Source organism: Platalea leucorodia (assembly GCF_965183815.1).
Source record: "Platalea leucorodia genome assembly, chromosome: 10".
NCBI lineage: Eukaryota > Metazoa > Chordata > Aves > Pelecaniformes > Threskiornithidae > Platalea > Platalea leucorodia.
Genome location: NC_138832.1, coordinates 6,560,686 through 6,585,130, shown reverse-complemented (window position 1 = coordinate 6,585,130; position 24,445 = coordinate 6,560,686). Strand labels below are relative to the sequence as shown.

General features: G+C 35.3%; 1 protein-coding gene across 4 annotated transcripts in view; it reads right to left on the bottom strand.

The window, feature by feature from the left end:
• DIAPH2 (diaphanous related formin 2) overlaps positions 1 to 24,445 on the bottom strand; it is a 251,721-nt gene that overhangs the window by 140,271 nt on the left and 87,005 nt on the right. For all 4 annotated transcript variants that reach the window (XM_082323488.1, XM_082323489.1, XM_082323490.1 and 1 more), the window contains 3 exons: positions 24,013 to 24,107; positions 17,625 to 17,726; positions 7,939 to 8,178 (listed from right to left, as the gene is read on the bottom strand). In XM_082323488.1, the coding sequence (XP_082179614.1) occupies positions 7,939 to 8,178; positions 17,625 to 17,726; positions 24,013 to 24,107 (437 nt within the window). The remainder of the gene's footprint in view (positions 1 to 7,938; positions 8,179 to 17,624; positions 17,727 to 24,012; positions 24,108 to 24,445) is intronic.

Genomic DNA, 24,445 nt, shown 5'->3' with positions numbered 1-24,445 from the left:
ATTAACTGCTAGAATCAGTTTATTATTTAAAAAAAAAATAATTCTGAAATAATTGTTAAAATACAGGGCTAGTGGCAAAGTAAACATAGATACCTGTGGCTAAATCCCATGGCAGAGTGCATGTGTATATGCAAAGGAACATGATGAACTTGAGAATGAGAAAATGAATTTAAGTCCAAATGTAGCTTCTCCATTTTTATGCAGACATAACAAATGACTGTATGAGTTGATTGAAGATTTAGTGGAAGTAGAGATTACCCCTTATTGGCAAAGGCAATGGAGAAAATAGGTGTATGCAAGAGTCTGAGATGAGTGTACTTCACTTTTTACAGAGAATTAGTATTACAAGTACATCTGTAAAGATTTTTTTAACCACATTTCACTAACTCATCTAGTACAGTTCTTATAAAGAAGTAAGCTACAACATACACAACAAATGAAATCAAGGATTTATTTAAGAAGAATACATAAATGTGTGTGTAAAATCTCCTATTTGTTTTCTCATTCTCTAAATCACTAGAAGTTCTAATTCTATAATCCTTATGACAGGCTTGCCATTGATGTTCAATTTAATAGAGGCCTTTCAGCTTTAAGGATTACCCTGTTAAGAATAAATGAGTGCAGTCGAAAAACAGGCTTTTAAAAATATAAGGTATTTAGGCAATTAAGAATGCAATTTAATTCATACCGATTCAGTGATTAAAGACTGAACAATGCTCAGTAATGGTATGCAGTTAAAAGGTTTTAATGTGTTATATACATAGAAGTTTTTCCAACTTGAAAAAAAAAATCATAGATTTAGTGGCTAAACATCTGCATGGTAAAAAGAAATTGCATTTCAATTTGTTTGTGAACAAGAACTGTGGGATTTGCGGTCTTTGATCTCTGACATCATCAAGTGGATAAAGCATTTTTTTTTCTAAATGGACAAAATTATTTTGCCTTTAGATTACAACTGAAACATGTTTTGTCACCAACAGTAACATCATATTAACAAGAGTTAATATGAGCACCTGCTGAATCGTTTGAAACCTGTAGTAAACAGTCATTCAGATCCTAAACAACTGTGTCAAATTCACTTCTTTGGCCCAATCCAGAAACACGTCTCAGCTACCTTCATCCATACTTTCAATAGCCTTGAGACACAACGAGTTACATTTAGCTCTGTTTGATCTTTAGAATCAATATATATACTTTAAAAAATCAAGTTCTAAGCCTACTAATATAATGAGAAGGTAAGGAAGACAGGTGTTTCTTGCGTGTAGTTTAGCAGGTATTATTTAAATATAATAAGGCTGGTGGGGCACTGGCACAGGTTGCCCAGAGAAGCTGTGGGTGCCCCATCCCTGGCAGTGTCCACGGCCCGGCTGGATGGGGCTTTGAGCAGCCTGGTCTAGTGGAAGGTGTCCCTGCCCGTGGCTGGGGGGTGGGAACCAGATGATCTTTAAGGTCCCTTCCAACCCAAACCATGCTATGATTCTATGATAAAAATAGAAATGAAAGATAGGAACTGGAATGGTAACAACAGCATGGCTGTATCTTTACATACATACCGTATATTAGTATTCAGGGTAAATTTTTTGTCTCCTCTCTCTTTTTATTCTTGGGTAGAATTTAACATTTTTTACTTTATAGAAAAGACAAATTTGGGTATTTTGAATTAAAAAGTCATCTTTTAAGAAAGCAAATTTTGTTCTTCTCATATCTAGTTAAAGTGTCCCTAGTTTTAGTTTATGATCCCTGTCTCTCATTCTTTTGCTGTACACTTTGCTAAAAAGCTTGGCTCCACCTTTACGGTAACCTATTTGGTATGGGAAGGTTGCTACAGGTCCCACCACAAACCTTTGTTTCTCTGGTCTGGACAAGCCCAGTTCTATCAGCCTTTCCTCAGTCAGGGGCTCCAGCCCCTGACCACCTCGATGGTCCTCCACTCAAGTTTATCAACAAAAAAGATTTTTTTGTACAGAATACTGAACACCATGCTCCATATGCAAGCCAGCAAATTCTGAGTTAGGAGCAAAAAAGGTCACTACCCTCCTGACTATGCCCCTAGCATAAAGCCCGGGGGCATAAAGCCTTCATTGCTGCCAGGGCACACCACCGACTCATCTTTTTCCACTAGGACAGACTCCAGGTTTTCTGCAAGGTTGCTCCCCGCTCTCAAGACAACACCTCTGCAGCAGTTTAAGCCTGTCCCAAGTGCAGGACTTTGCATGAAGCACATGACGATATCACCATGTTAAGTACAAAATCAACTTTACAAAACTATTATTGCCCTTCAGCATGAAGCTATATTGTCCCTTTATAAGCAAGAGCTCTGGAAAAGAGCAAGTTTAAGATGCTAGACTTACAAACAAAATGCACTACGGCCTTGTTATATTAAAAGGCTAATAAACAGAAAATCAAGACTAAGTAGCTAGTTTCTGACAAGACGACTACTATTTACAAAAAACCTCAGGCAGCTGACGTTTAGTCAATGTCTTTTCAACTAAAGAAATGTCCTATTTAGGTTAACATGTTAAGAACAAAACATGATAAAAAAAAAATCAGTTTTTTCCCCTTCTTTTCATTCCATGCACTTTTACTCATTACTTTCACAGATGATAACTGCAGCTGAGATTTACAATAAATAGTGATTAGAACTTTTTTTTTTAAATATGATGGCTCTTAAATACATCTTAACAGATAACTGCATCAGAAACACATACTTCAAAGAAATATTCTATGGGTTCTAAATTCCAAGTGATATTATGGGTTTGTATAGGAGCAAAAAAGGAAAAACGACATCCATTTCATAGTCCTATTAAGAGTTCCAGCCTCACAACTGTAGGCACATACGGACATAGGCCAGTGCAAGAGATATCCCCTTTGCAAAGGAAAAGGCGGACCGTTATATCTTTAGAAGCAGCCAGAACTTCCTTGCTATTGACCTAGGTATGTTAAACAAAAACCAAAACCAAACAAACCAGGTTAAAAAAAGGAATTTGCTTCCTGCCTAATAAATACACGTACTGGAACACAAGTTTGTGAATCCTAAAAATCCCTGCCTTTCAAATGTTTTTGCATTATGCCCTCTGTATTTTCATCCTTTTAATTCTCAAGGCATTACCGTATTAGAGAAGTCATAATAGTTCCCTGAGACTTGGTAAACCAACAAATCTCACCAACAGTAACGGAATTCACCATTTAGAATACAAATAATTGCTTTACTTCTACATCTTTAGTAGCGTTAACACACTGGAACGTAAAAGTTTTTACAGAGCAGTGTTTGTATATATGGCATTTGCAAAACATTAACAATGCATGCCACCGACTTAAAGTTTTCCAAATTTATTTATTTTTAAAGACGACAATAACACTGCAGTGTAAAATTTTCAAACATAGGTTTTGATTCTATGGCCTTTCTTTATCTGAGAGACAGAATTTGGGAATAATACATTTAGTTAAAAAAAAAAAAAAAAATCAGTAGATCAGTGTAGGCTTCAGAAAGCAGCTTCCCGCTGAATGTTGAAGCATCAGTTTGAGTGGTCAATACTATCAGATTCATTGCTTGGGAAAGGATTAAAGACTGATATACACAGAACATAATACTCCCAGCACAACCATTATATTACTCAAGTAATATACAGAGTACGATGTTTAGGTCTGTAGCTCAGAAATAACACCAATATAACAAAAATCTCCTTTACGTGTAGTATCTAAAAAAGCATTTAAAACATGAAAATCGTACATTAACCCACTTCCAGATTTATTGGTTTTTTTCCTTTTACAGGTACTTTTGGATTAAGTTTTCAGGTGTGAGAGTTAAAAGCGACAACCAACGTAAGGAAAAATGTATGTTTTAACTACCGCTAGAGTGGTAGTTTGATTATTATAGCCATTAAAAAAGCTTTCTATTGATTTTTATGAGATTATATAACTTTTCATATCCCAGCAATCTTTCCCACCTTAACCAGAAAAGGGTCTGGTAGACAACTAATAAATGTACACTAGTCAGTAATACTCAAACTGGATAAACAGCTTGTCTTGTGCTATTTGCACTATGAACAAGAAGTAACATATATTACTTATTACATAAAATACACATTGATCTAGCTAGAATAGTACAAAAGCTTTATTAAAACACAGGGCTGTTTGCTGTTAGTCTTTACACTAATTCACCACGAAAAGAACAGAAGTTGTACCGTACATATGCCTAAAGCAAAACTCTTTTCTTTCAATTAAATTTCTGTCTAGCATAACTTTATAGAACTATGAGGGTTCTCCTGCCCTTGGTGAGAGACAGTAACTGCTGCAACAGGGGTTCAGAATCGCAGCTGGATCATTCGTACACATTAATCAAATGCAAGAACTGATAAAAGATTTACTTTTAGTGAATTACTACAGCAGCCTCTCTGAACTTTACTACTTTTTCTGACATATTTATATTTTCACAGAGCACTTAACACTTAGGCAATCATGAATGCTCTAGTGCATACATTAGAGTAGCTGCTACTGCTTGCCAGCCTTGATACAGCGCATGAATTCTAATGTCAATCTCTTATTTGAACAAAATTAAGTTCTCTGTCTTCTGCCAAAGGTTGTTTACAAATCATTTCTTTCTTCAATAAGATCATACACTGCAATATAACATGCAGAAAGATAATCTGTTTTTAAGGATTTGCAATTACTATAGAGGCATTAGCTTTTTAGCTACGACCCGACAGGTTTGAATCCATGCTTTCTCTTCTTTATCATGTTTTAATAAAAGTTGCTACACAATAACAGATTTCTGTGTACAAAACGACCAGCTCCATTTTAAGAACATTTCTGTTACAAAAGCAAACATTTATGCCAGATCAATACCTGCCTTTGTTCTTTTCTTTTCTCAGATCACATAACGTAAGTACTACATCTACTAAACAGACAATTAATTTTAAGATTGTTCAAGGACGACAAAAAAAAATCAATACGAAAATCAGGTTTTATTGAAAAGTGAATTCATCACGTTGGGATACCTCACCATTAAAACAACTCTGCTTTCTATGTGTATTCTGCACATAGAAATGTGTGAAATGTGTACCCATAGACGTGTGTTGTACCTTGCCGACAGCTGGCTCAAAAAAAACCCCAAAAACCAAACTCAAACTAAAAGCTCTCTTATAATGGGCAGGAAGTCCACTGACATTAAAGAGAGTTTAAGTCACTGGTCTAAAAAGAAAAAAAAAACACCACCACAAACTAAAAACTTCCAAACACCAAGCCTTTAAAAATCATTGATCAAATATCCACTGGTTTGATTCCCCTTATCCTAATATGTTTTCTGGTTATTTCTTCTGAGACTTAAATCCTTGTCTTTGGGCAAAACATCAACAATATAGTAAAGAACAGCTAAAAACTAACATATGAGTCAAGTCAGCTAGATATATTACAAATTCTGTTCACATAACAGCTGAAGTCCTTCCAGAACAACAATATTCAGAGGATAACACTGTTATTTAACTTATATCTTACTTTGTCCCATCAAGTACCTTACAGTGAGAATCACCAAAAAAAAAGAAATTACCAACATTTTAAAACATTAAGCCAAATGGTCTTTTTTTAAAACTCCTATTGAAACAGTTCTTACTTAGGCAAGTGATGTTTAAAACTGGTACGAAATTCTTCTCCTCATTCTAAAGTTGCTTAAAAAAAACATATTAAACCTGGTGCTTATAAAAGATATTGCCACCTGATATAGTTTAATATTTTGCACTATTCACAACAGTTAACAAAGGCCTGTCAGACTGTACTCTTAGTTAATAAAACAAGTCCAATAAAGCCATCTTACTATTTTGGGTGGAAAATGGGAGGATTTGAAAGCTATTAAACAAAGTAATCAAATGCAATTATCAGTTGAAAATAATCAATGCATAAAAGGAGTCATTACCCAAATATAAATTTGGATTCTTAACAGTAATTAAAAAAAAAAAATCCATTGCGAATACTAACTCTGTAAGCACCTCTTATTTATAGAATTAAACATCAATAGAGTAGAAGGTTACTTCTCTAAGTATGATACTAAAGCATAAGTACAGGTACAAAACCATTTGAAAAAAAATAACTCTTGCAAAAGCGCATTATTAAATACATAAAGCAATGAAAACCAGAGCTTTAAATAGCAGAAAATATCTTTTAACTTGAGTAATAAACAATAGATTTAAATTGCTGACAATGCACATGCCAATCTGTCCAGAGAAACTTATCTACATTTCCATTAATTTAAGTGACTTGTTCTGAGTTTGGAACTTATGAGTGATAATTCACAAGGTTTAATCAATATGCAGAGCTATTAATGATACAATTTCACGTCTAGATTTCGGTGAGACCTTCTTTTTTGCTCCAATCACTGTCTTTGAGATTATTTTATTTTTAGACATCACCTTAAAACAAAATATACCTAGTACCTAAGTGCAACAGCACAGTCAATATTTTTATTAGGGAGAAAGTTGAAGTATTTTCTCTAATCTCATGGCAGGGGGGCGGAGGGGGGGCAGAGAAAGAACACTTCCTTCAGAAATATCTATCTTGAAAACAAAAAAAAAAAAATTTTAATAGATTTTGTTTCTGAGGGCAAGGCTCAATTAAATAGTCATAGATTTTTGTCTCAGTTTTTTTAAATGGAATTTAGCTGTAAGCACAGATAGCTATGCTTCAGCAATTATTCAGTTCAGTAGAGAACAATTTGCAGGATTAGTCAATCTACATTAGCTGTGTCAACATCTGTGGGATTTGCATTGACAGCAATTCATAAATCTATTACCTGGAGTGCAAGAATACCTTCTCGAATCTATGCTATGCTAGAGTATCATTCATGCACAGTCATCATTCCCCCCCCATTAACAAGTAGTTTTCTACTTAAAACGTTAATTTCCCTTTAGATTCCACTACTACCAAAAACAAAACGCAGCACTAGATTTATTTAAAAAATCCTTCAAATTGGCCTCTCTTTAAAAAAGCTATTAAAAAATGAAAGTATTTCTCAGGTGATGGTTTTTATTTTACCATTAGTTAGCAACATCTTTATATTAAATTACAGCAAGCAGGGTCTTTCTCTACTGAAATACATCAGATCAGACTTGCTGTGTGTTTGAAATATTATTTTCCCCCCAAGGGTAAATCTCCTTGAGGTACACATCAGATTTCCTCATGATGCCCAAAAAAGGGACTTGAAAACTGGACCCTCTGATTAGACCAAACAAAACAAAACAAAAAAAAAAAAAAAACAAACTGAAAAATTCCTCTGCAAGATTTATGCCAACTTTTTTTTTTTTTTTTTTTAAATCTGTTTACAAATATTGCATCCCTTTATTTTAAAGATACTTTCAAAGGTTCTTTACAAACTGAGATGGTCAAGTTGAGATCAATGCCTTACACACATTTTACCATATAAATAAGCAAGCACTGCACATTAAATTCTGACTGCTATAGATTCTGAAGTTCTTGTTGCATCCCATATTTTGCCACAACAATTGAAATTAAATCTAGGATAACAATGTTCATCTTTAATCCCCAATACTTATTTCGGTGATACTGCTTGAGGGTAACCTGGGTAGAAGATGGGAAGAAAGATGAGTAGCTAGAGCTATTTAACGTATTCAGAGCTCTAGGTATATTCTACTGACAAGATGATAGTTGAACAAATTCAGATCGAAAAGCTGTTCTACTTGTATACTCCAGAAAGACTCAGAACAGACTTAAAATTAAACAACTGCCTTAAATCGCCATTGCACTGAGAAAGACAGTTATAGGAGGGGACCATCCTAGAAACATTGACTCTGTAGTTGTCTATCCATTATTAAAAACAGAGGTGCAGCCAGTAAACTACATTGATTAAATGTTTTTCCCTATTTAGGGAACTTTCTCATGCGTCATGCATTTCTTGAATTTGCACTTACAAGCTTTATCGCTTCATCTTACCTTGCAAAGAAAACTGATGTTAAAACCGAGAGACTGTGCGTTTCTGGAGCCAGAGTTCATGTAGTTTCCAAGGAACAGCACTAACTCTAAAAGCTTACTAAAGTTTTCACTCTTCTTCAGCTCTTCACAAGCTAGTGTAACCGCCATAATGTCAGGTTTGATATTGTTTACGTGCTCTTCGAACATAAGCCTGAAAAGGATCCCGTTGAGACGTGACCGCAACATTTTCACTGAGCTCATCTACAAAATAAGAAACATTAAATCAGAACATAAAAAACCAAAAGGTTATTTAAGCAAAATAGCTTATATTAAAAAACAATATTGTGCAGCCAGTAAGACTAAAGTTTCTGTATGTTTTCATTGCCTATCTTGTATTTCCAGGAATCCGTACCTGCCCACAGGTATTTTTCCCCAAACCATAGACTTTGCCTGAAAAAATTCAGTGAAGCAACACATTGAAAATAAGAGAGTGCTTTGTGTTAGCAAACCATTTAATTTGTGAATTCCAAACTCACTGACAATAAATGCACACTGCAAAACCCTTCCTCCCTCCAAAGGAAATGTAAGCCAGTTCCACCAGTTAACAAGAACTGAAAATCAGCCTGAAGGTACAGGTGGCTGCGTACACCTTGAGGCATCACATCTCCTGTGAAGTTACCCTTGAACTCTGATATTTACCAGTTTCCTAAACCTGAGCTTCTCAGTTTTTCTTCCTTCAGAAGTGGTACAACAATCTCTCAAGTGTGTATGCTGATACCAGCACAAATGCAAACAGCTACACTTCACTCTGATTAAGCTAAAGAATTATACTTTCCATTTTTAGACTCTGTTACTGAGCTGCTGCATAGCTCTCAACTTGCTCTTGGTCCCTGGGAGAGCAATAGGGGAGAGAGATGATGAATTCTTAGGGACCCTTGTGGAAGGACATGGGAATATCTAAGTGAGTTTGAGCCACAGGAGATCAATCTTCACTAGTCAGATATTTATATAAAGCCAGGTCACATTAGTACTGTTGTTCATGAAATATTTTCTGCCATTGTACTGATGTGAGCTGTTAACTGTGACATTTACAGATGACATCAGTGGTACATCTAACGAGGTGTTTATTTTTGCAGTTTTTAATTAAAATGAAACCCAAACTGGATTTTGTTCAGTTATTATCTACACTTACAGCAAGTTATAAAATAAACAACATGAATCCTACCGGTATTGATAGTTACCAAACAAGCTCAAAGGCATTTTAAAAAAAGATACACTATGATATATATTTGATCCTAAGACTTTTCAAGTTCACACCATCAAAAAGTCCCAATCTGTGTATCCCAAACAATAATCAGATTCAGGAGGTGGATAAAGAGGTTTTGGCTGAAATTTATGACAATAGGTTTTCTATAAAAAACAATATACCTAGAGATATTAAAGTAAGGATATACTTCTGGTGTACTCTTTCAGTTCTGATCCCATGACATCATATTTTATAGGCAACGTGCTGCTTGCTTTTTAACCTCTTGTCTTTTTGTCCTTCTAAACATATTTTTTTAAAACTACTGCCCAAGATATTATCACCTTTATGTTTCAGACACTTTGCAAAGGGACTCATTCCTTCCTGACCTGATAAAAAGCTGGGAGGATATAAATCACAGCATTGTAACACGGTAAATGACAGAGATACTGACAAGCATCTACAACAGTGATTCATTAGTATAAATCCCTAAGACCAATTTCATTAGCCTAGCTACCAAAATAGGTCCATGTCTTTCATATTTTGCACAAGTGATCAGTAATATTTCCTCCTACTTAGCAGCAGACTGTAATTCACAAGAGAGATTTAAGACAAAAATATGTACTGAAAATTTTTAATCCACTTAAAAATTTTCATTTAAATGCAAGAATGATTACCTTCCAAATCTAACTCCTAATTTTAATTAGCAGAATACAGAAAGATTTCTCCCCCAATGTATTCACTATCAGTGGTGTTCCTGAAGCACTTTGTCCCCCTGAAAGAAAAGCTTTGTTATGTGACAAATCACAGATCTTGGCTATCAAAACAGAAAGATTTCTATGTGCTCATGTCCCTGTTGCCCAAAGCTCCTTGAGGAACCATGAGGTTTCTGCTGGTGTTATCTACCACAGCCAGCTACCAGAAGCAGCAGCAACAACTTTCACAGGGAAGGCTCGGGTGGCCTGAATAATGATGAATTCATACTAAAATGAAAATAAATATGAAGGCACTCCAGATGGTCTCAAACAATTCATACGATCAGACTGGAACGAGGAAAAGGAAAGGATCAGAAAAGAAGCGTTTCAGCATAACTTGCAATCTTTTTTTGTACATCTCTATTGTCACAAATTTCTCTGTGAGCCTCTACAAGCCAACATCATGCAAAGTCTTGAAATACTATTCTTCTCACCATTCTGTATTTCAGAAATATCATACTGAAAACATCTGCCTTGAAAGGATCTACCTTCACTGAGCTGCAGTAGATGGAAATCAAAATTAATCACGTAATTTGCTTTAACTTTTGTAAAACAATCTCCAATTACTGATTTTACTTAAAATTGCACAGAAAAAGTTGTCAAAAGCTTTAGATCCTGATAACAGAGCACAACAAAATGCGGGGCTTAAACACTTGTGAAGAATAATCCTTTACAACACTTCAGCCAATTTGTACTTTCTTTCTTTTTTTAATGCTGTGAAGTGTCATGAAACACTGATCATTTATTTGTTTCGCAAGGCAGTTTGACCTCCAAACCAGTAGCAAGTTTTAATTTCATTTGCTGATCTGCATAATATTTAAAAAGTATCTTGACAATTTCATAAGAGCTGTTTCAAGTGGGTTGTTTTCTCAGAATTCAAACCATTTTTATATACATTATGCTCTTTATGTATCCATAGAAGATGATCACAAATGCTATTTTATTTCCTCCTTCCCCACCCTGCCCCAGTTTCTCTTTTGTGGGCATGTTTCTAAATACACATGTTCAATGGCTGATAAAACATATTGAACTTAAAGGAATCTTCTGAAAATAGGTAAGGTGCAAAGATTATATTCACCGAGAAAAAGGTCAAATTGTTTATAGTTCTACAAAATTAGTGTCAAAGGCATATAAGAAATAACACATTCAAATAGGGGCATGTAACAGCCTGCGTTAGCTTTTACCACAAACAGTTAAAGCAGCAAGAAAATGGGTACTTTTCCATCTAACTGTGAGCAACGGACTGCATGTCATTATTTCCCCTTCTGGGCTTTCATAAAGCTCCTTGTATGAATTCTCTACCTAATCAAGTTCTTTATTCAGTTCTTTATTATCATCATTCAATTCTCAAGCCCTGTATTAAAACTAGGATCAAAGGTTATTGGAGAAAGAGGCAAAAAGCACAATTAAATTTGCCTCACTTCCTAAGGAAAAAAGCTGACATTCCTACAAAACAAATTTGTCAACTTACTCAGCCTCTTACCTATAATATATATTAAACAGTTGCCTTTTTTTCCTAGCAATGTTCTAGAAAGATTAATTCTTCAGCAGCTCTAGAAATTACAATGAGGCAAAACAAGTGGCAAATAAATTCAATTAAAATGACTGAATGACTCTAAACCAATGCAGGTGCAATAAACTTGCACAATTCTTCCCACTTCATCTACCTCCCAGCAAGGGCTGTTCAGGACAGCTAATCCTGGTTATACAGCAAACAGGGTCACAGACTCTGCAAGTCTCTACAACTACAACTACTCAGTGAAACTTATCCTCTTGCATTAACAATGAAATTACCGATAACCCAGCTGTTAACAGCTGAAGGAAGTTTTGCATTCACTAGAAACCAGCAACACAAGCCCTCCCACTTTGCCAGCACACACACCAGAAAGGGAATTCTTTGGGCAGTTCCAGTCACTTGTTTTGTTGGTTCACTGAAGAGTTAGTAACTACAATTTGCACCACATACTTGTGGGATGATCTTTTTAAAAGTGGTAATATTCTTGTCAACTCAACCTTAAAACTCACAGTGGTAAAGAAAAGTGGGTAAAGTTTTCTGAGTTTAAATACCACTAACGCTGCAAAAGATTTTATTTTTTGTAGCCTGTCCTCTGAGCTGACAGGAAATGGCTGGTCCTCACGCTTTACAGCACAGGTGAGACTTACGGTTTTATAATACTTAAACTGCTCAACTGGCACCAAAATTGAAAGCAAGTATCCTTATTGAAGCTGCAGTTGTTCCCATGACATAGAAAAATTAACTCCAAACACAAGTTTTACATTTAAAAATCAGAGAACCTTCTGCCTAGCTTTTTTGATGTTATACAACTGATTCAGTTAATCTATTTTTCTTGCTCTACTTCAACATCAATGCAAACTTTTCTTTACATGCAGTTGTGTTGCCTTTTTTGATCCCAGGATATAACTTCAAAAACAGTTCCAATAACTAATTTGAATATATAATTGGTTTTAACATTTAATCTAAATGAAAATTCAATTCTAATTTTCATTTACATATCAGCTGAATATTAAGTTAATCGGTCTCTTCTAATAAGTTAATCATTTACTAAGTATGGTTTTTCTACACAAATTTTAAACAACTTGTTCCAACCTTTATTAAATTTGATGGGCACAGTGATTATCCAATTAACATCTCTTAATAATTAACATACCTAAATTTACATACAAATAAGGATACAGATTTTAAATATTATTTAACATAGTCTTTCTGTCTTCTTCTATTCCTAAACATATTCTTCTTAACATCAAGGTTAAGATTATTATTAATTATTATTATTAATGCAAAACTCTGAAATTAATTTGACACATAGCAAAAAAGGACTCCAATCAAGTAAAGAGCTTAAGTTCAGTTGCATTTCTTCCACTTTAATGGATTGTTCAAATAAATCAAAATTGGAAAGAAAACCAGCATTTTAGTAGTATTAATGTAGTTAGAGGCCTCTAAAAATAAGACAGAATCACTACCCATAAGGAAATGTAATTTTTTTTATTAAACCAGATGTTAAAGTTGAATAAGCAAGCAAGCTTCAGGAAACTTAGTCCCTTCATAAGACACACATCACCATTTGCAGATCTTTGATTAAGCAGTTTTTTCTAATTAATGTTCCACTAAATATGTTTAAATTCTTTCTCAACTTTTTGTAGTTGGTCGTTCCTCAAAAGAACAAATCAACAAAAAAGTGATCATGACTATATTCGTACTGTCGGAAAATAAGGATACTTTTATGGCTTTTTCAATACAATTGAGTGAAAAAACAAGGACCATTTCGTTTCAATCCAGTAGTAATCATAAGTCAGATGAATGCATGATCCCTAGCTATGTAAGACAACCAATAGAGATGATACAGCTTCCCAACTGACTTTCATTTATAGTTGGATAATTTCCTGGGAAAGAAGCTGCCTGCAGAATCAGAATGAAAGATTATAAGAAAGAAACAAATCTTAGCACTACAAAAAAGAACGAGGAAAAAAGTGTAAGTACTAGACCTAACTGATAGACATCTGATTAAAAAAAAAGAAAAACACCAAACTATCCAACAGTGGCAAAAAGCCAAGGCTGCTCCTCTCAGTTCAAGTGGTTTTCAGACAACTATAAGTAAAACATAAATTGACATGCAGTCCAACTCTGGCAAGAAGTGTACTAAGAACACTTACTATCCACACGTACTTAACACACACTACTTGTATACTGGCAACTTCATTAAATGCTTCTGTTTTACCACTACATCAAGGCAAAGCCAAAGAACTGTACCTTCTAACCTGTGGTCTTCTGAATTGGAGGTAAATAATGTTCCAAATATCAGAACAAAAACATTCTCCAAGTGTTCTCATCTAGTTAAGTTTTGTAGAATCTCGGTATTCTACATGTGATGACAGAAAACTTGGATTTTGCACTGTCATTTATATTCATTGTGCAGCCAGTTCACATCCAAACAGTTAAACTAGAGTATCAGTTACATTCTTTCACTTACCAAATTCATACTCGTCCAACCAAGATGAAGCTGAATGTAAGGCAAAGAATGAAACAGACTGATTTTTTGCAGGTTTTCTTTACTTTACAAAAAACATTTCGACTGTCTTGGATCAGCCTTTTGATATCTATAATAATTACACCTTAAATTTATTTTCAGCCTTTCATTTCTAGCAGCATATTAGCATATACACAAAATGAAAAAGCCATTAGTCAACTACAACCAAATTAGTGCAAAATGCAAAACCTGATCCTGCCTGTCCTATGCCCCGCCAAAATTTCAGACCAGGTGATTAATGAAGCTGCAGACATTAATCAATCTCTCTCATAATACCTTCTGCACAGGGGTGAAACTGGGGAAATAATTTTATCTACAAAAAAAACCAGCTAGCACATCATGTCTGCATAAGTGGTCAGATGTAGTTACCCCAGTTCTTAAAAACTGTGTGCTTCTATGCAAGCCTAGGCAAAGCAAACAAGCCTTGGCAGTAACAGAATAAACTTTGACTAACGCAGTTGTACTGGGTCTGGCTGGGACGGAGTGAATTGCTCTTCACAGCAGCCTGTAGAGTGGTGTGTTTCAGATTTGTGAACAACAGAATGCTCTGACCACACTAATGCTTTAGCTACTGCTGAACGGTGTCTGCACAGTGTCAAGGCCTTCTGCACTTCTCACCGTGCACAACCCAGTGAACAAACTGGGGGTGTGCAAGAGGTTGGGATGGGACGCAACCAGCCAAATGACCCAAACTAACCAGAGAGATATCCTGTGCCATATAACGTCATGCTCAGTAATAAAACGTGGAGGAGGGGGGCTCAGATAGGTTAGCCATCTTTTGCTCACAAACTGCCTGTAAATCTGTCTACACATCGAGACAGGGAGTGATTGCCTTTGTTTTCTTTCTTTGCCTTTGTTTTCTCTCTTTCTTCTTCCATTGCTCCTTCACTTCTTAAACTATTTTTATCTCAACCCATGAGTTTTCTCACTTTCACTCTTGCTTTCTTCTTCCCGCATCCCGCTGGGAATGGGAGGGGGAAGTGAGTAAGCATCTGTGCGGTGCTGAGCTGCCTACCAGGGTTAATCCACAGCACCTGTTCTTTTCTGAATAGCTGCTCTCGACTCTCTGATCTGCTTCTAACTAAAGCGAAGGTACAGAGAAGATGGAACCAGAAGATTCTTGAAGGTGCACGGTGATAGGACAAGAAACAAAATACAAGACGGCACTCAGGAAATTCTGACTGTATATGAGGAAAACATTGTTGACCTCGAAGGTGGCTGAATACTGAATGCAGTGCCACTGTCACAGCTTTCCTCAGCAGAAGGGTAATTTACTGCTACCCACCACAGAGCAGCATGATGGGAGGATGCAGATAAACAGTACACTAATCCAGAAATACCTTTCTATAAAAGCTATAGAAAGCAATGCAGTAAAAACAAACAGGGGAGAAAGGCTGAAGCAGAAGAGACACGGTAGGTATGATGTTTATAAAAGGGAAATGTGTGGCAGAAGAAGGGATCAAGTTGGGAAAGGGTCCAAGTTATAAAGATCAGGGGGGAACATTAAGGAACTTACAGCAGTAAAATGGACAAATATGTACACAGTCTTTTAAAGCAAGGTCATTATGCACAATTTTCTGAATCTCTTTGCTTGTTTTACAAAGTTAACTGAATAGAACTCATAGACATCAGGGTCTTCATTTGTCCTAATGCCTCCACCTTTGCTTGCTTCCATTCTGTGTTTTCCTCAGACACATTTCAGATATTCTCCCTGCACAAAATCTAAGTAATTTCCTCCCTTGTTTGGCGTTATTTATGCAGGAGGGAAATAAGGAAATATTCATTTGGTAAATCGGTCACTCCCTGGCATCCTTTACTCGTTGCCATTTCAAAAACAGGCAGGAAGCAGAGAGCAGACAGGGCAACTGTTCTGGCCGGCCTGCCTGCCTGCCTGCCTGCCTGCCTAGGGATCAAAAGTCCATCTTGTGGTAGGGCTGGAAGTACTACTGTCACTTCATCACGTTGGTTTAGTCACTCTTAAAGTGTGTGTTACATGACAAAGAGGGAACAAAGTATTCCTCCAGTGCTTTTAAACAGAATTTTTAATATACATACACATATATGTGCATATGTATATAAAATATATAGAATATAGGCACATAATATATACCTGTATATATGGATAAGTTCTCATATATAAAAGATACTATGATATATTAATACATTATACTATAATTATATTTTTATATGTATTGTATGCCATAATTCCTCCAAGAAAAGCACCAAATATGTATTTATAGAGATTTTTACATGGTTACTGATCAATAAATAGATGGTAATGTTTTCCTACTGCAGACCTTGTAACAAGACTAACCAACGTATTGCACTTTTATGCAAATTCCTCATCTTTGTTTTGAAATAAAACATTTTTGGAACTTTACGCCATTTATTAAAAAAATAAAATCAATAGCCTGAAGTTTTTCAAAAGGAGTCATTGATATCTTTCATTTTCTAAATCTGCTACAAATAAATCTCATTAGGTCAAATTATATTTCCCCCCTCCCCAATCACTCAAAAAGGCACTTCTGAAACCAAATTATGCTCAAACCAGAGCTTTTTAGTAAAAAGCTGGTTTCACTCTTTCCTTTTAAGAGACCTCTATTGCTGTTTTAATACATTTTAATGTACATAACACCATAAAAATCCAGCAAGAGCAAACCTAGCTCCTGTGGAGTTAGGGATAAATTCTAAACACATTACAGAAGCTATCATCATCATTATAATCTTTTAGACTGACAAAGTGAAGTGAAAACAGGAACTAATTTGCCTAAGGACTTATCAGGTCTTTGGAAGACCAGAAGCAGAAAAAGAATCTTCCAAGTCCTAGCTTAGTACGCAGTATCACACAATCAACTACCAGCATGTATTAGGGTAACTTATGCAAATTTTATAATTTCATTTGGAGACAGGTTCTAGCCATTATAATACTCAATATCCTTACTTTTGGAATAGATATATGTATTGAACACTAGTAAAAGCAACAGAATATGATCTACAATTTCAGTTCTAGTATGAATCCACACTTCTAGAGCTGTTTTGCAAGTTTCTAAGTGTTTGTATATATACGTATATATTTTATATGTATATGCATACATACATATACATGTATTTATACATATACATGTATTTATACATATACACGTATTTATACATATACACATAAAATATATACACACACACTTTATTTTTTTTTAACCAAAGGGTAAAAAACATGACATGAGATATTATGGGCATATTAAGTCTTTCAGCTGTTTACAGTTTTTGATACAGCAGAATAAATTTATCAAAGTTGTCAACACCACTGAGTTAATGGGCCTTTTATGAACTCTTGGAAATTTAACTACTTGAAACTAGAGTGTTCTCCATAACTGTTTAATAAACATACAAGACTTGCATACAAGGCAAGACAGTAAGACGAAAGATTTGGTTTGGCACAGAAGTGCCTGCTGCTCTTAATTGCATGCCATAATTCCTTCCAGAAAAACACCTAATATGTATGCATTTACAGAGATTTTTAGATTATTATGGATCAAGAAACAGAGGGTAACAACTTCTACTGCAGGACTTGCAAAAATGCTAGCCAAAATAATTCAAACAAATTTTTTCTTTTTAATCTATTTGACAAAATAGAGCTCTCCAGTTAATTACTGCACTAATACATACCACAACTCCAAATTGTTCTGGCTCAGCAAGATCATTATATTCATCCTTTAATTCGGCTAAGGCATTGAGTTCTTTCTGCTCAGGAAGATTCTTCACTAGGTTCTAAAAGAAACAAGGAATTATATTAAATTTGTTATATTAAAGTAGCTGAGATCTTAAAATAACACACTTGAAATACCACCACATGGAAATGCATGAGGAAATTGTGGGAAGCTTATTTTATTTACGCAGCTTTAACACTATATAAACATCAAATCAAACCAAACCAGTAATTATTTAATACAGACGTCAGCACCTCTGTTACAGTCTCTAATTTGAAGAATGCCTTCTCAATGTTAAAAAGTTACACAAAACTCCTTGATGCTGTCAGCCCTGAAGAATCATACTCTATCTGCAATCTCTTTTTGTCCTCGTGATTGTATCTTGATCATTAAACATTAATCAAGAAATAACTGGTCTGTGTAAAGCAAGACATAACTACCTAAGAAAAATAAAAATCTTTAGACCTTCAAAATAGTTGTGCAAAAACTTCACTTAAAAACACTTTACACAAAAAAAGAACAACATCTCAAAATTGTATGGAATTTCTGGATGGCAAATATACTGGAGCTCAGCAAAAAGTATAACTTGCTTGAAATCTTATCCATGTCCCCAAAGAAAATTGTATCATTTTTTTAGATGATCCTAACATCTCAAAATACAGATATGCTAAATGTATAAAATATTTATATTAAGGCTGAAGAATACTTAGTTTTAAGAGATACTCAGTAAAAGTTTAGATTGGATTCAAATTTTGATATATATGTTAGTTGAAAACAAAACCATAATCTAATTCTTCAAGGGAAAAAGAGTATACATTTACATTCAAGCAAGCTAGCAAGAGTCAATAGGCCTTTTTTCTTTAAAAAGGTTCATAAATCTTAAGATCAAAAAACCAAAGTGAATTAAAATATTAACTGATATGATTACACTATGGCTGTCCACACACAGAGGGTGCCCTTCATTTCCAATCTCCACTAATCACCTTTGTTCATACTAAAGACTTATGACAGGAAAAATCAAGAAACAAAAATGATTTAATATTTTGGATACTGGATATGGGATCTAAAACACTGCAGTTGCTTGCAGGCAAGTGTGATTCTGTGGCATTTCAGAGGGTGTTGAGTTATGGGCAAGCACTGGCCACCGAAGAAATCAAAGGGACTGAGTTGGAGACATTGACCTATGGAAGAAAGGCAGAAATATCTCCAGATCTAGGTGGACACAGGGTCCCTCCTGCTTTCCCACTGTGGCCCTTAGGGGGATTTTTTTGAGGGGGGTAATTGTCTAACCACATAGTAAAGGGAGGCGACCTGTTTCTGTATGCTGGATAATTTATAAACACTTAATACGCATATCGTGGCCAAGGAAGTAGTGCACTTTTATCATAAAAAACTATGAAAAATCAATGTGAGATTCACCCAACTCCACAACGCAATGACTCCTGTACCAAATAACTAAGAAAAAAATTGCCTTCACACAGAAATAATTTTTTCTTCTACACAAACACGGTGGGTCCTGAGGTATTAAAGAGAAAAGGGGTAAGCCCATGTTCTTCAACAAGAAGTTCCTACTTTATGAAGCCACCCTCTGAAACTTGCATAAGTAAATGGTAGAACCACCACCAGGTTTAGAGGTTTACTTCCAAGAAAGTGTCTCAGGAATATGCCATTCTATAGCATTTTAATTACAACACAGATTTTAGTGAAGACAAGATAATGTGCTACAGCTACAAAAATTAAATTTTTTGATACTTTCTGCAATGCTAGTCATAGAAGTAAAACATGTCAGAACATGCTCCGTTAACTTGAAGCTCTTCTGGTCAGGTTATTAGCACATCAGTTCTCCTCCCACCAGAAAAGGTGCATTGCCATGTGTTCCCAGAAGATATGAATAAAAGAGAAGGGACATGCACACTGACACTGTCAGAGAATCGGTAATGACTGTTTAGGTCCATGTCACAAAGACTCTGATATGAAAAAAAGTTATGTGCCTTTCAAAATCAGAAAAGCAACCAGTGCTATAGAAGCATATTTCTTCCAGATATAAAAATCTTAATCGGAGAAAACCTGTACTATTAGAGGTACATGTGTGTTATTTTTAGAACACACCAATCTTGCCATCACTCTTGCAATATTCTTATTCGTTAGGAGAATTTGATTACTGATCACTCTGCCAGGCTTGATGAAGTAGGCATTAAGGTACAACTTTCAGTAAGGCATCAGTCTAATTTGTCAAATTTGCAAGTGATAGCTAACTTAATTCTCCAAGCTGAAAGATTCAGACATTCACCCATATTAAGAAGGAAAAACAAAGATGACAAGCGGGCTCGTACAAAGCGTCCCTGTAACAGAACGATTTTTTTACACTTATACCACGGAGCTACTGAGTGCCTCAGTGAGCAGATATCAATATTCTAGACAGAGATAAGCATCAGATTCACCTGGATGTCATACAAGCTATGGCCCCGTGTTTAAACCTAAGCATGCTTCCTTTCCTATTAACCCAAAACCATGTTCCATCAATTTCTACTTCAAAAAAAAATTAAGGATCTGTAAAACATTCTTGCTCATTTGATTGACTGTTTAATGCTGGTAAAGATCAAAGACATAACTAACTAACTAAGGTAATTTTTTTTAACCTATTTTCATTAGGTAGACTATTTACCAAATGCTATCATCAATAATTTCACAGTATTTGTCAGAAACATATATTTCATTACACATAAATAAACTTACTGTAAAACATTACTTTTTCCATCAGTGCAGAAATACAAGTACCTATTACTAAACCTGCCTTTTTTTTTTAGCCACATAACCAAAGTCTGTTAGCATGCTTGATCATTTCTTTTTCCTCATTCATACCCCTTTATGGTCCAGAGCTAACAGATCAACTCATTTTACCCTTAACTTCTAAGAAGGAGAGTTTGGCTCTATTAGCACTGCACCACCCCCCCCATACATGTGTGTGTATATATATATATATATATATATATGTTTAAATATGTTTACTTTCATTAATTGTATTGAATAACTGAAAATGAAGCTAAAGCATTCAGTGATCACGTACTCAAATCCTTGTCAGTACTTTAGGAAACAGGGTTTCATAATGTATTCATGATGATGTGGGTTTAAGTAAAAATAGGGTAAATAAAAATGGTTTATATAAACATAAGAAGTAGTAGGAATCTAAGGCTGACGTTAAGAGGCTGAAATTATCACTCACTACTCACTGTCACAATGCCCTGAGTTCTGCTAAATACGATGTTTGACAACCGTATGTTTACAAGAACTTATCTCAAAGACACACTGGGAATTGAGAATATTTTTTCCTGGAGTGTTTTCCTCATGTAAGAGTTAAAACAGTATATAGTCTACCATGCACTCAAACCGATTAATCCAATTAATTTTAGTGTATTACAACATAAGTTTTAAAAGCAGCAAGAAACGAGGACTTCAGAAGCATAACTGAAAAAGCACTTTTCTATATGCTCAGTTATGCTACACTCATTTGGCTTTCACCACTTTGACATTTAGAACAAAGCAGTTCCCACGTGTGCATTTTCATAAAGTACAAGTTTTGCTAAGCATGAAAGAAAGCAAGCTTTACTTTGTAAAATTTTTCCAATCAGTAGTATTGAAAACTGTTAAACTGGTAAATTAGTAAATAACTCGGTCAGAAGATTAGAATAAAAATAAACCAGAATAGACTGAACATGAAATAGATGACACAGCCCATTTACCCCCATACGTATCTAAGAATATCTTTAGAAACACAGAAGGAATCTCCTCCGGGTTATCAGCTCCATCTCCCTGCTATAAGAAGCAACTCTGCCACACCATTCCCCTCAGAAACAGACCTATCTCCAAAGCCTCAGTTTTTTTGAAGATTATAGGCAGCTGAGTTTCTAGGTAGCTGCATTCATGATGAATTCATTTACATTTATTCTGGTGTTAATATTGCCTTTTACTTATGCAACTTCATTTTTCTCCCCAATGCTTATGCACAGCACTCTGCTCCCCATGTAGTGATAACGCAGTCATATCCCCTCTCAGCTATTTATACTGCTAATCTAATCAAGTCAATCTTTTCTAGCTTCCTTCTGTAGACTCCATCCCTCAATCATCTTAAGTAGTTTTTAAGTTCAGCTTCTCCATTTTAAATTCATTTTTGAGAAATGTACTGAGTATTTTAGATAAGGTCTTAGAAGGGCATTATTCAAAGGCATAATAATTATCTTCTCTACTGGAAATACTTGACCTGATACACCTTGCAATCACATTTGCCTTTTTTATGGTGTACTGGGTCTGGCTGGGATGAAGTTAATTTTCTTGATAGCAGCCCCTATGGTGCTGTTTTGACTTGTGACCAAAACAGTGTTGAAAACACGCCAAATGTTTTAGTTGCTACTGAACAGTGCTCGTGCAGCTTGAAGGCCTTCTCTGCTTCTCATTCCGCAAGCACGCCAGGGGTGGGCAATCTGCACCCCCCGCCCCGCCCCGACAAGTAGCCCAGGGCAAGTGGTTGGGACTGGGCAAGACCTTAGCTGCTGCGCACACAGCTACACCACAGTGGCAGCTATACTTGTCCTGTTGAGCACAGACTCGCTATTACTTCTCCTCAATCATGTCCAACTGATAAGCAACCATTACAATATTAGCTTCCAGCATTTTACAATTAACATATAAGATCATGAACTTATACTTCAGCATAACATATTACATCCTATTTCTATTAATCCAGGTCTCAAGATATCTCTACATTTGTTGTAGAGACAACTATACCAATATGAAACTATTCTGCATTTGAGGTATTCAAGGTGGGGTTTTTTTCTCCTTGTTGATTTTTTATTTTATTAATCCTGTAGGCTTCTCAATGAAATGATCTGATATGCCTGATCAATAAGCATAAACTTAAGAATTTGTATTTCTAAATACTACATATCATGTGCATAAGCTTTTTCTAAGACAACATACTTAGTAGCCAAAGATAGTATTTTTAACAATGTAAATATATAATTAGAAATGCTTTGTATTTAATTTACTCAAAACCAATCAATTCCATGCTGACACAGTTTCGTATCAAATGGGAACTTCCAAAAACATTATGCCATGGCAACCCAAAAACTAAAAAATAAAAAAGGAAATAAATCAAGGATTATCCCAAATGAAATATGAATGAGAATTTTGGATACCGAATCTGTATTTTCAAACACATTAGGATGGCTAGTATAAGCCTCAGAATATGACATTATGAGAAAATACAAGTGTATGTACTGCTATGAGTCCAATAGTTTGAGGTCTATGAGAAAACAGCAGCCCTTCCTCTAGAGCCTCAAGAAAACAAAACTCCAGAAATGTAAGAGGGCCTTGATGACAACAAGAAAAACTGCAGACAAAGGACAATTAAATTTAATTTAATACTTTTAATTCCATTTTCATTGTATGTTTTGCAACACGGTAATTTTGTTAGAAAACATTCATGTTAAAATTTGAAGAAGTATTGAATTACATAACTAACTGTGAAAAGACCAGGCAAGTCAGTTTAGCCCAGTGTCCCTGGCATAACCATTTTCCAGGTGCAAGAAAGGGAGAAGAAATTAATTTAGAAAGCCTTTGGAGGAGACAGGGAAGGACGAAAGGATAAGCAGAGGCCAAGTACGTTAGCTAGAATCAATCTGCGTATGATATTAAAATAAACCAATTCAACACCAGTATCATTGGTGTGCTACACCTCTATACCATTTTAAGCCCTCTGTCACGCCCCAGAGATCACGAGGGGCAGTGTACACACTTGCTCTCCTCTTATTGTGAGGAAATCAGGGATGCAAAGAAGCTGTATTCCATACTTTCTTCTCTCCAGCTGAGAGATTTTGGGCTCCAAATTTGACCAAACCAGCTTGAGAGCAGGTTTGATTTACAGATGGTTTTTGGGTTGTAGCAGCAGCCTGAAACATTCAGGTAGTTTCATTTATCAGTAGTGACAAGCAAAGTTGTTTCCACAAGAAGACTGATGAAACTTCATTATCTACTAGCCTAAATCTGGTAAATGCTTGCCTTCAAAACTGAAAAACTAGAATTATCAGAGATTTCCTTTTGAAAGAGAAACTCCATAAAGTTAGATTCAAAAGTACTTTTGTTAGCAGTGTCTCAACAGTGACAGTTTTACAGCTATAATCGATCATATTCAAAAGTAGAAGTGAAATAAACAAAACGGTAAACACAACTCATACATTTGTAGCTGATATCCAGAAAACTCTACACTATTCTTGCTTTTGAATTCTTACACCTTTACAGCATTTTTATGTGGAAAACAATCTATGAACAAAACCAGAGACATTTTCACATACCTGAATCAAAGATTCACTCAGCTTCTCTTCATCAACTTCTAAAATTATATTTTTTATTTCTTCATAAGGCAAACGGAAAGAACCCAAAAATATTGCTGAAATTCAGGAAAAATAATTAGAATCAAAAAGGTAAAGAAGATCGATATAAGGCAAACAATTTCTACCAACTCAAAAATCCTATCTTGATCCAAATTAAGATGATTCACAATGAAGAAGTTTTCTATATAAAACAAACAGTAGATGAGCCACACTATTGCAGTTCAACTTACAAATTGTACTTCTAAGAAATGAAACTATGACAACAGTTTTATCTGTTTAATCAGCCTTAGCTGCTCCCTAGGAGCGTTACTTGTCTCTAGCAATTAAGTCCAATTTTTATGAATGGCAACATATCTGCATTACTACTTAAACAGACTTAATTCAGCCACTAGAA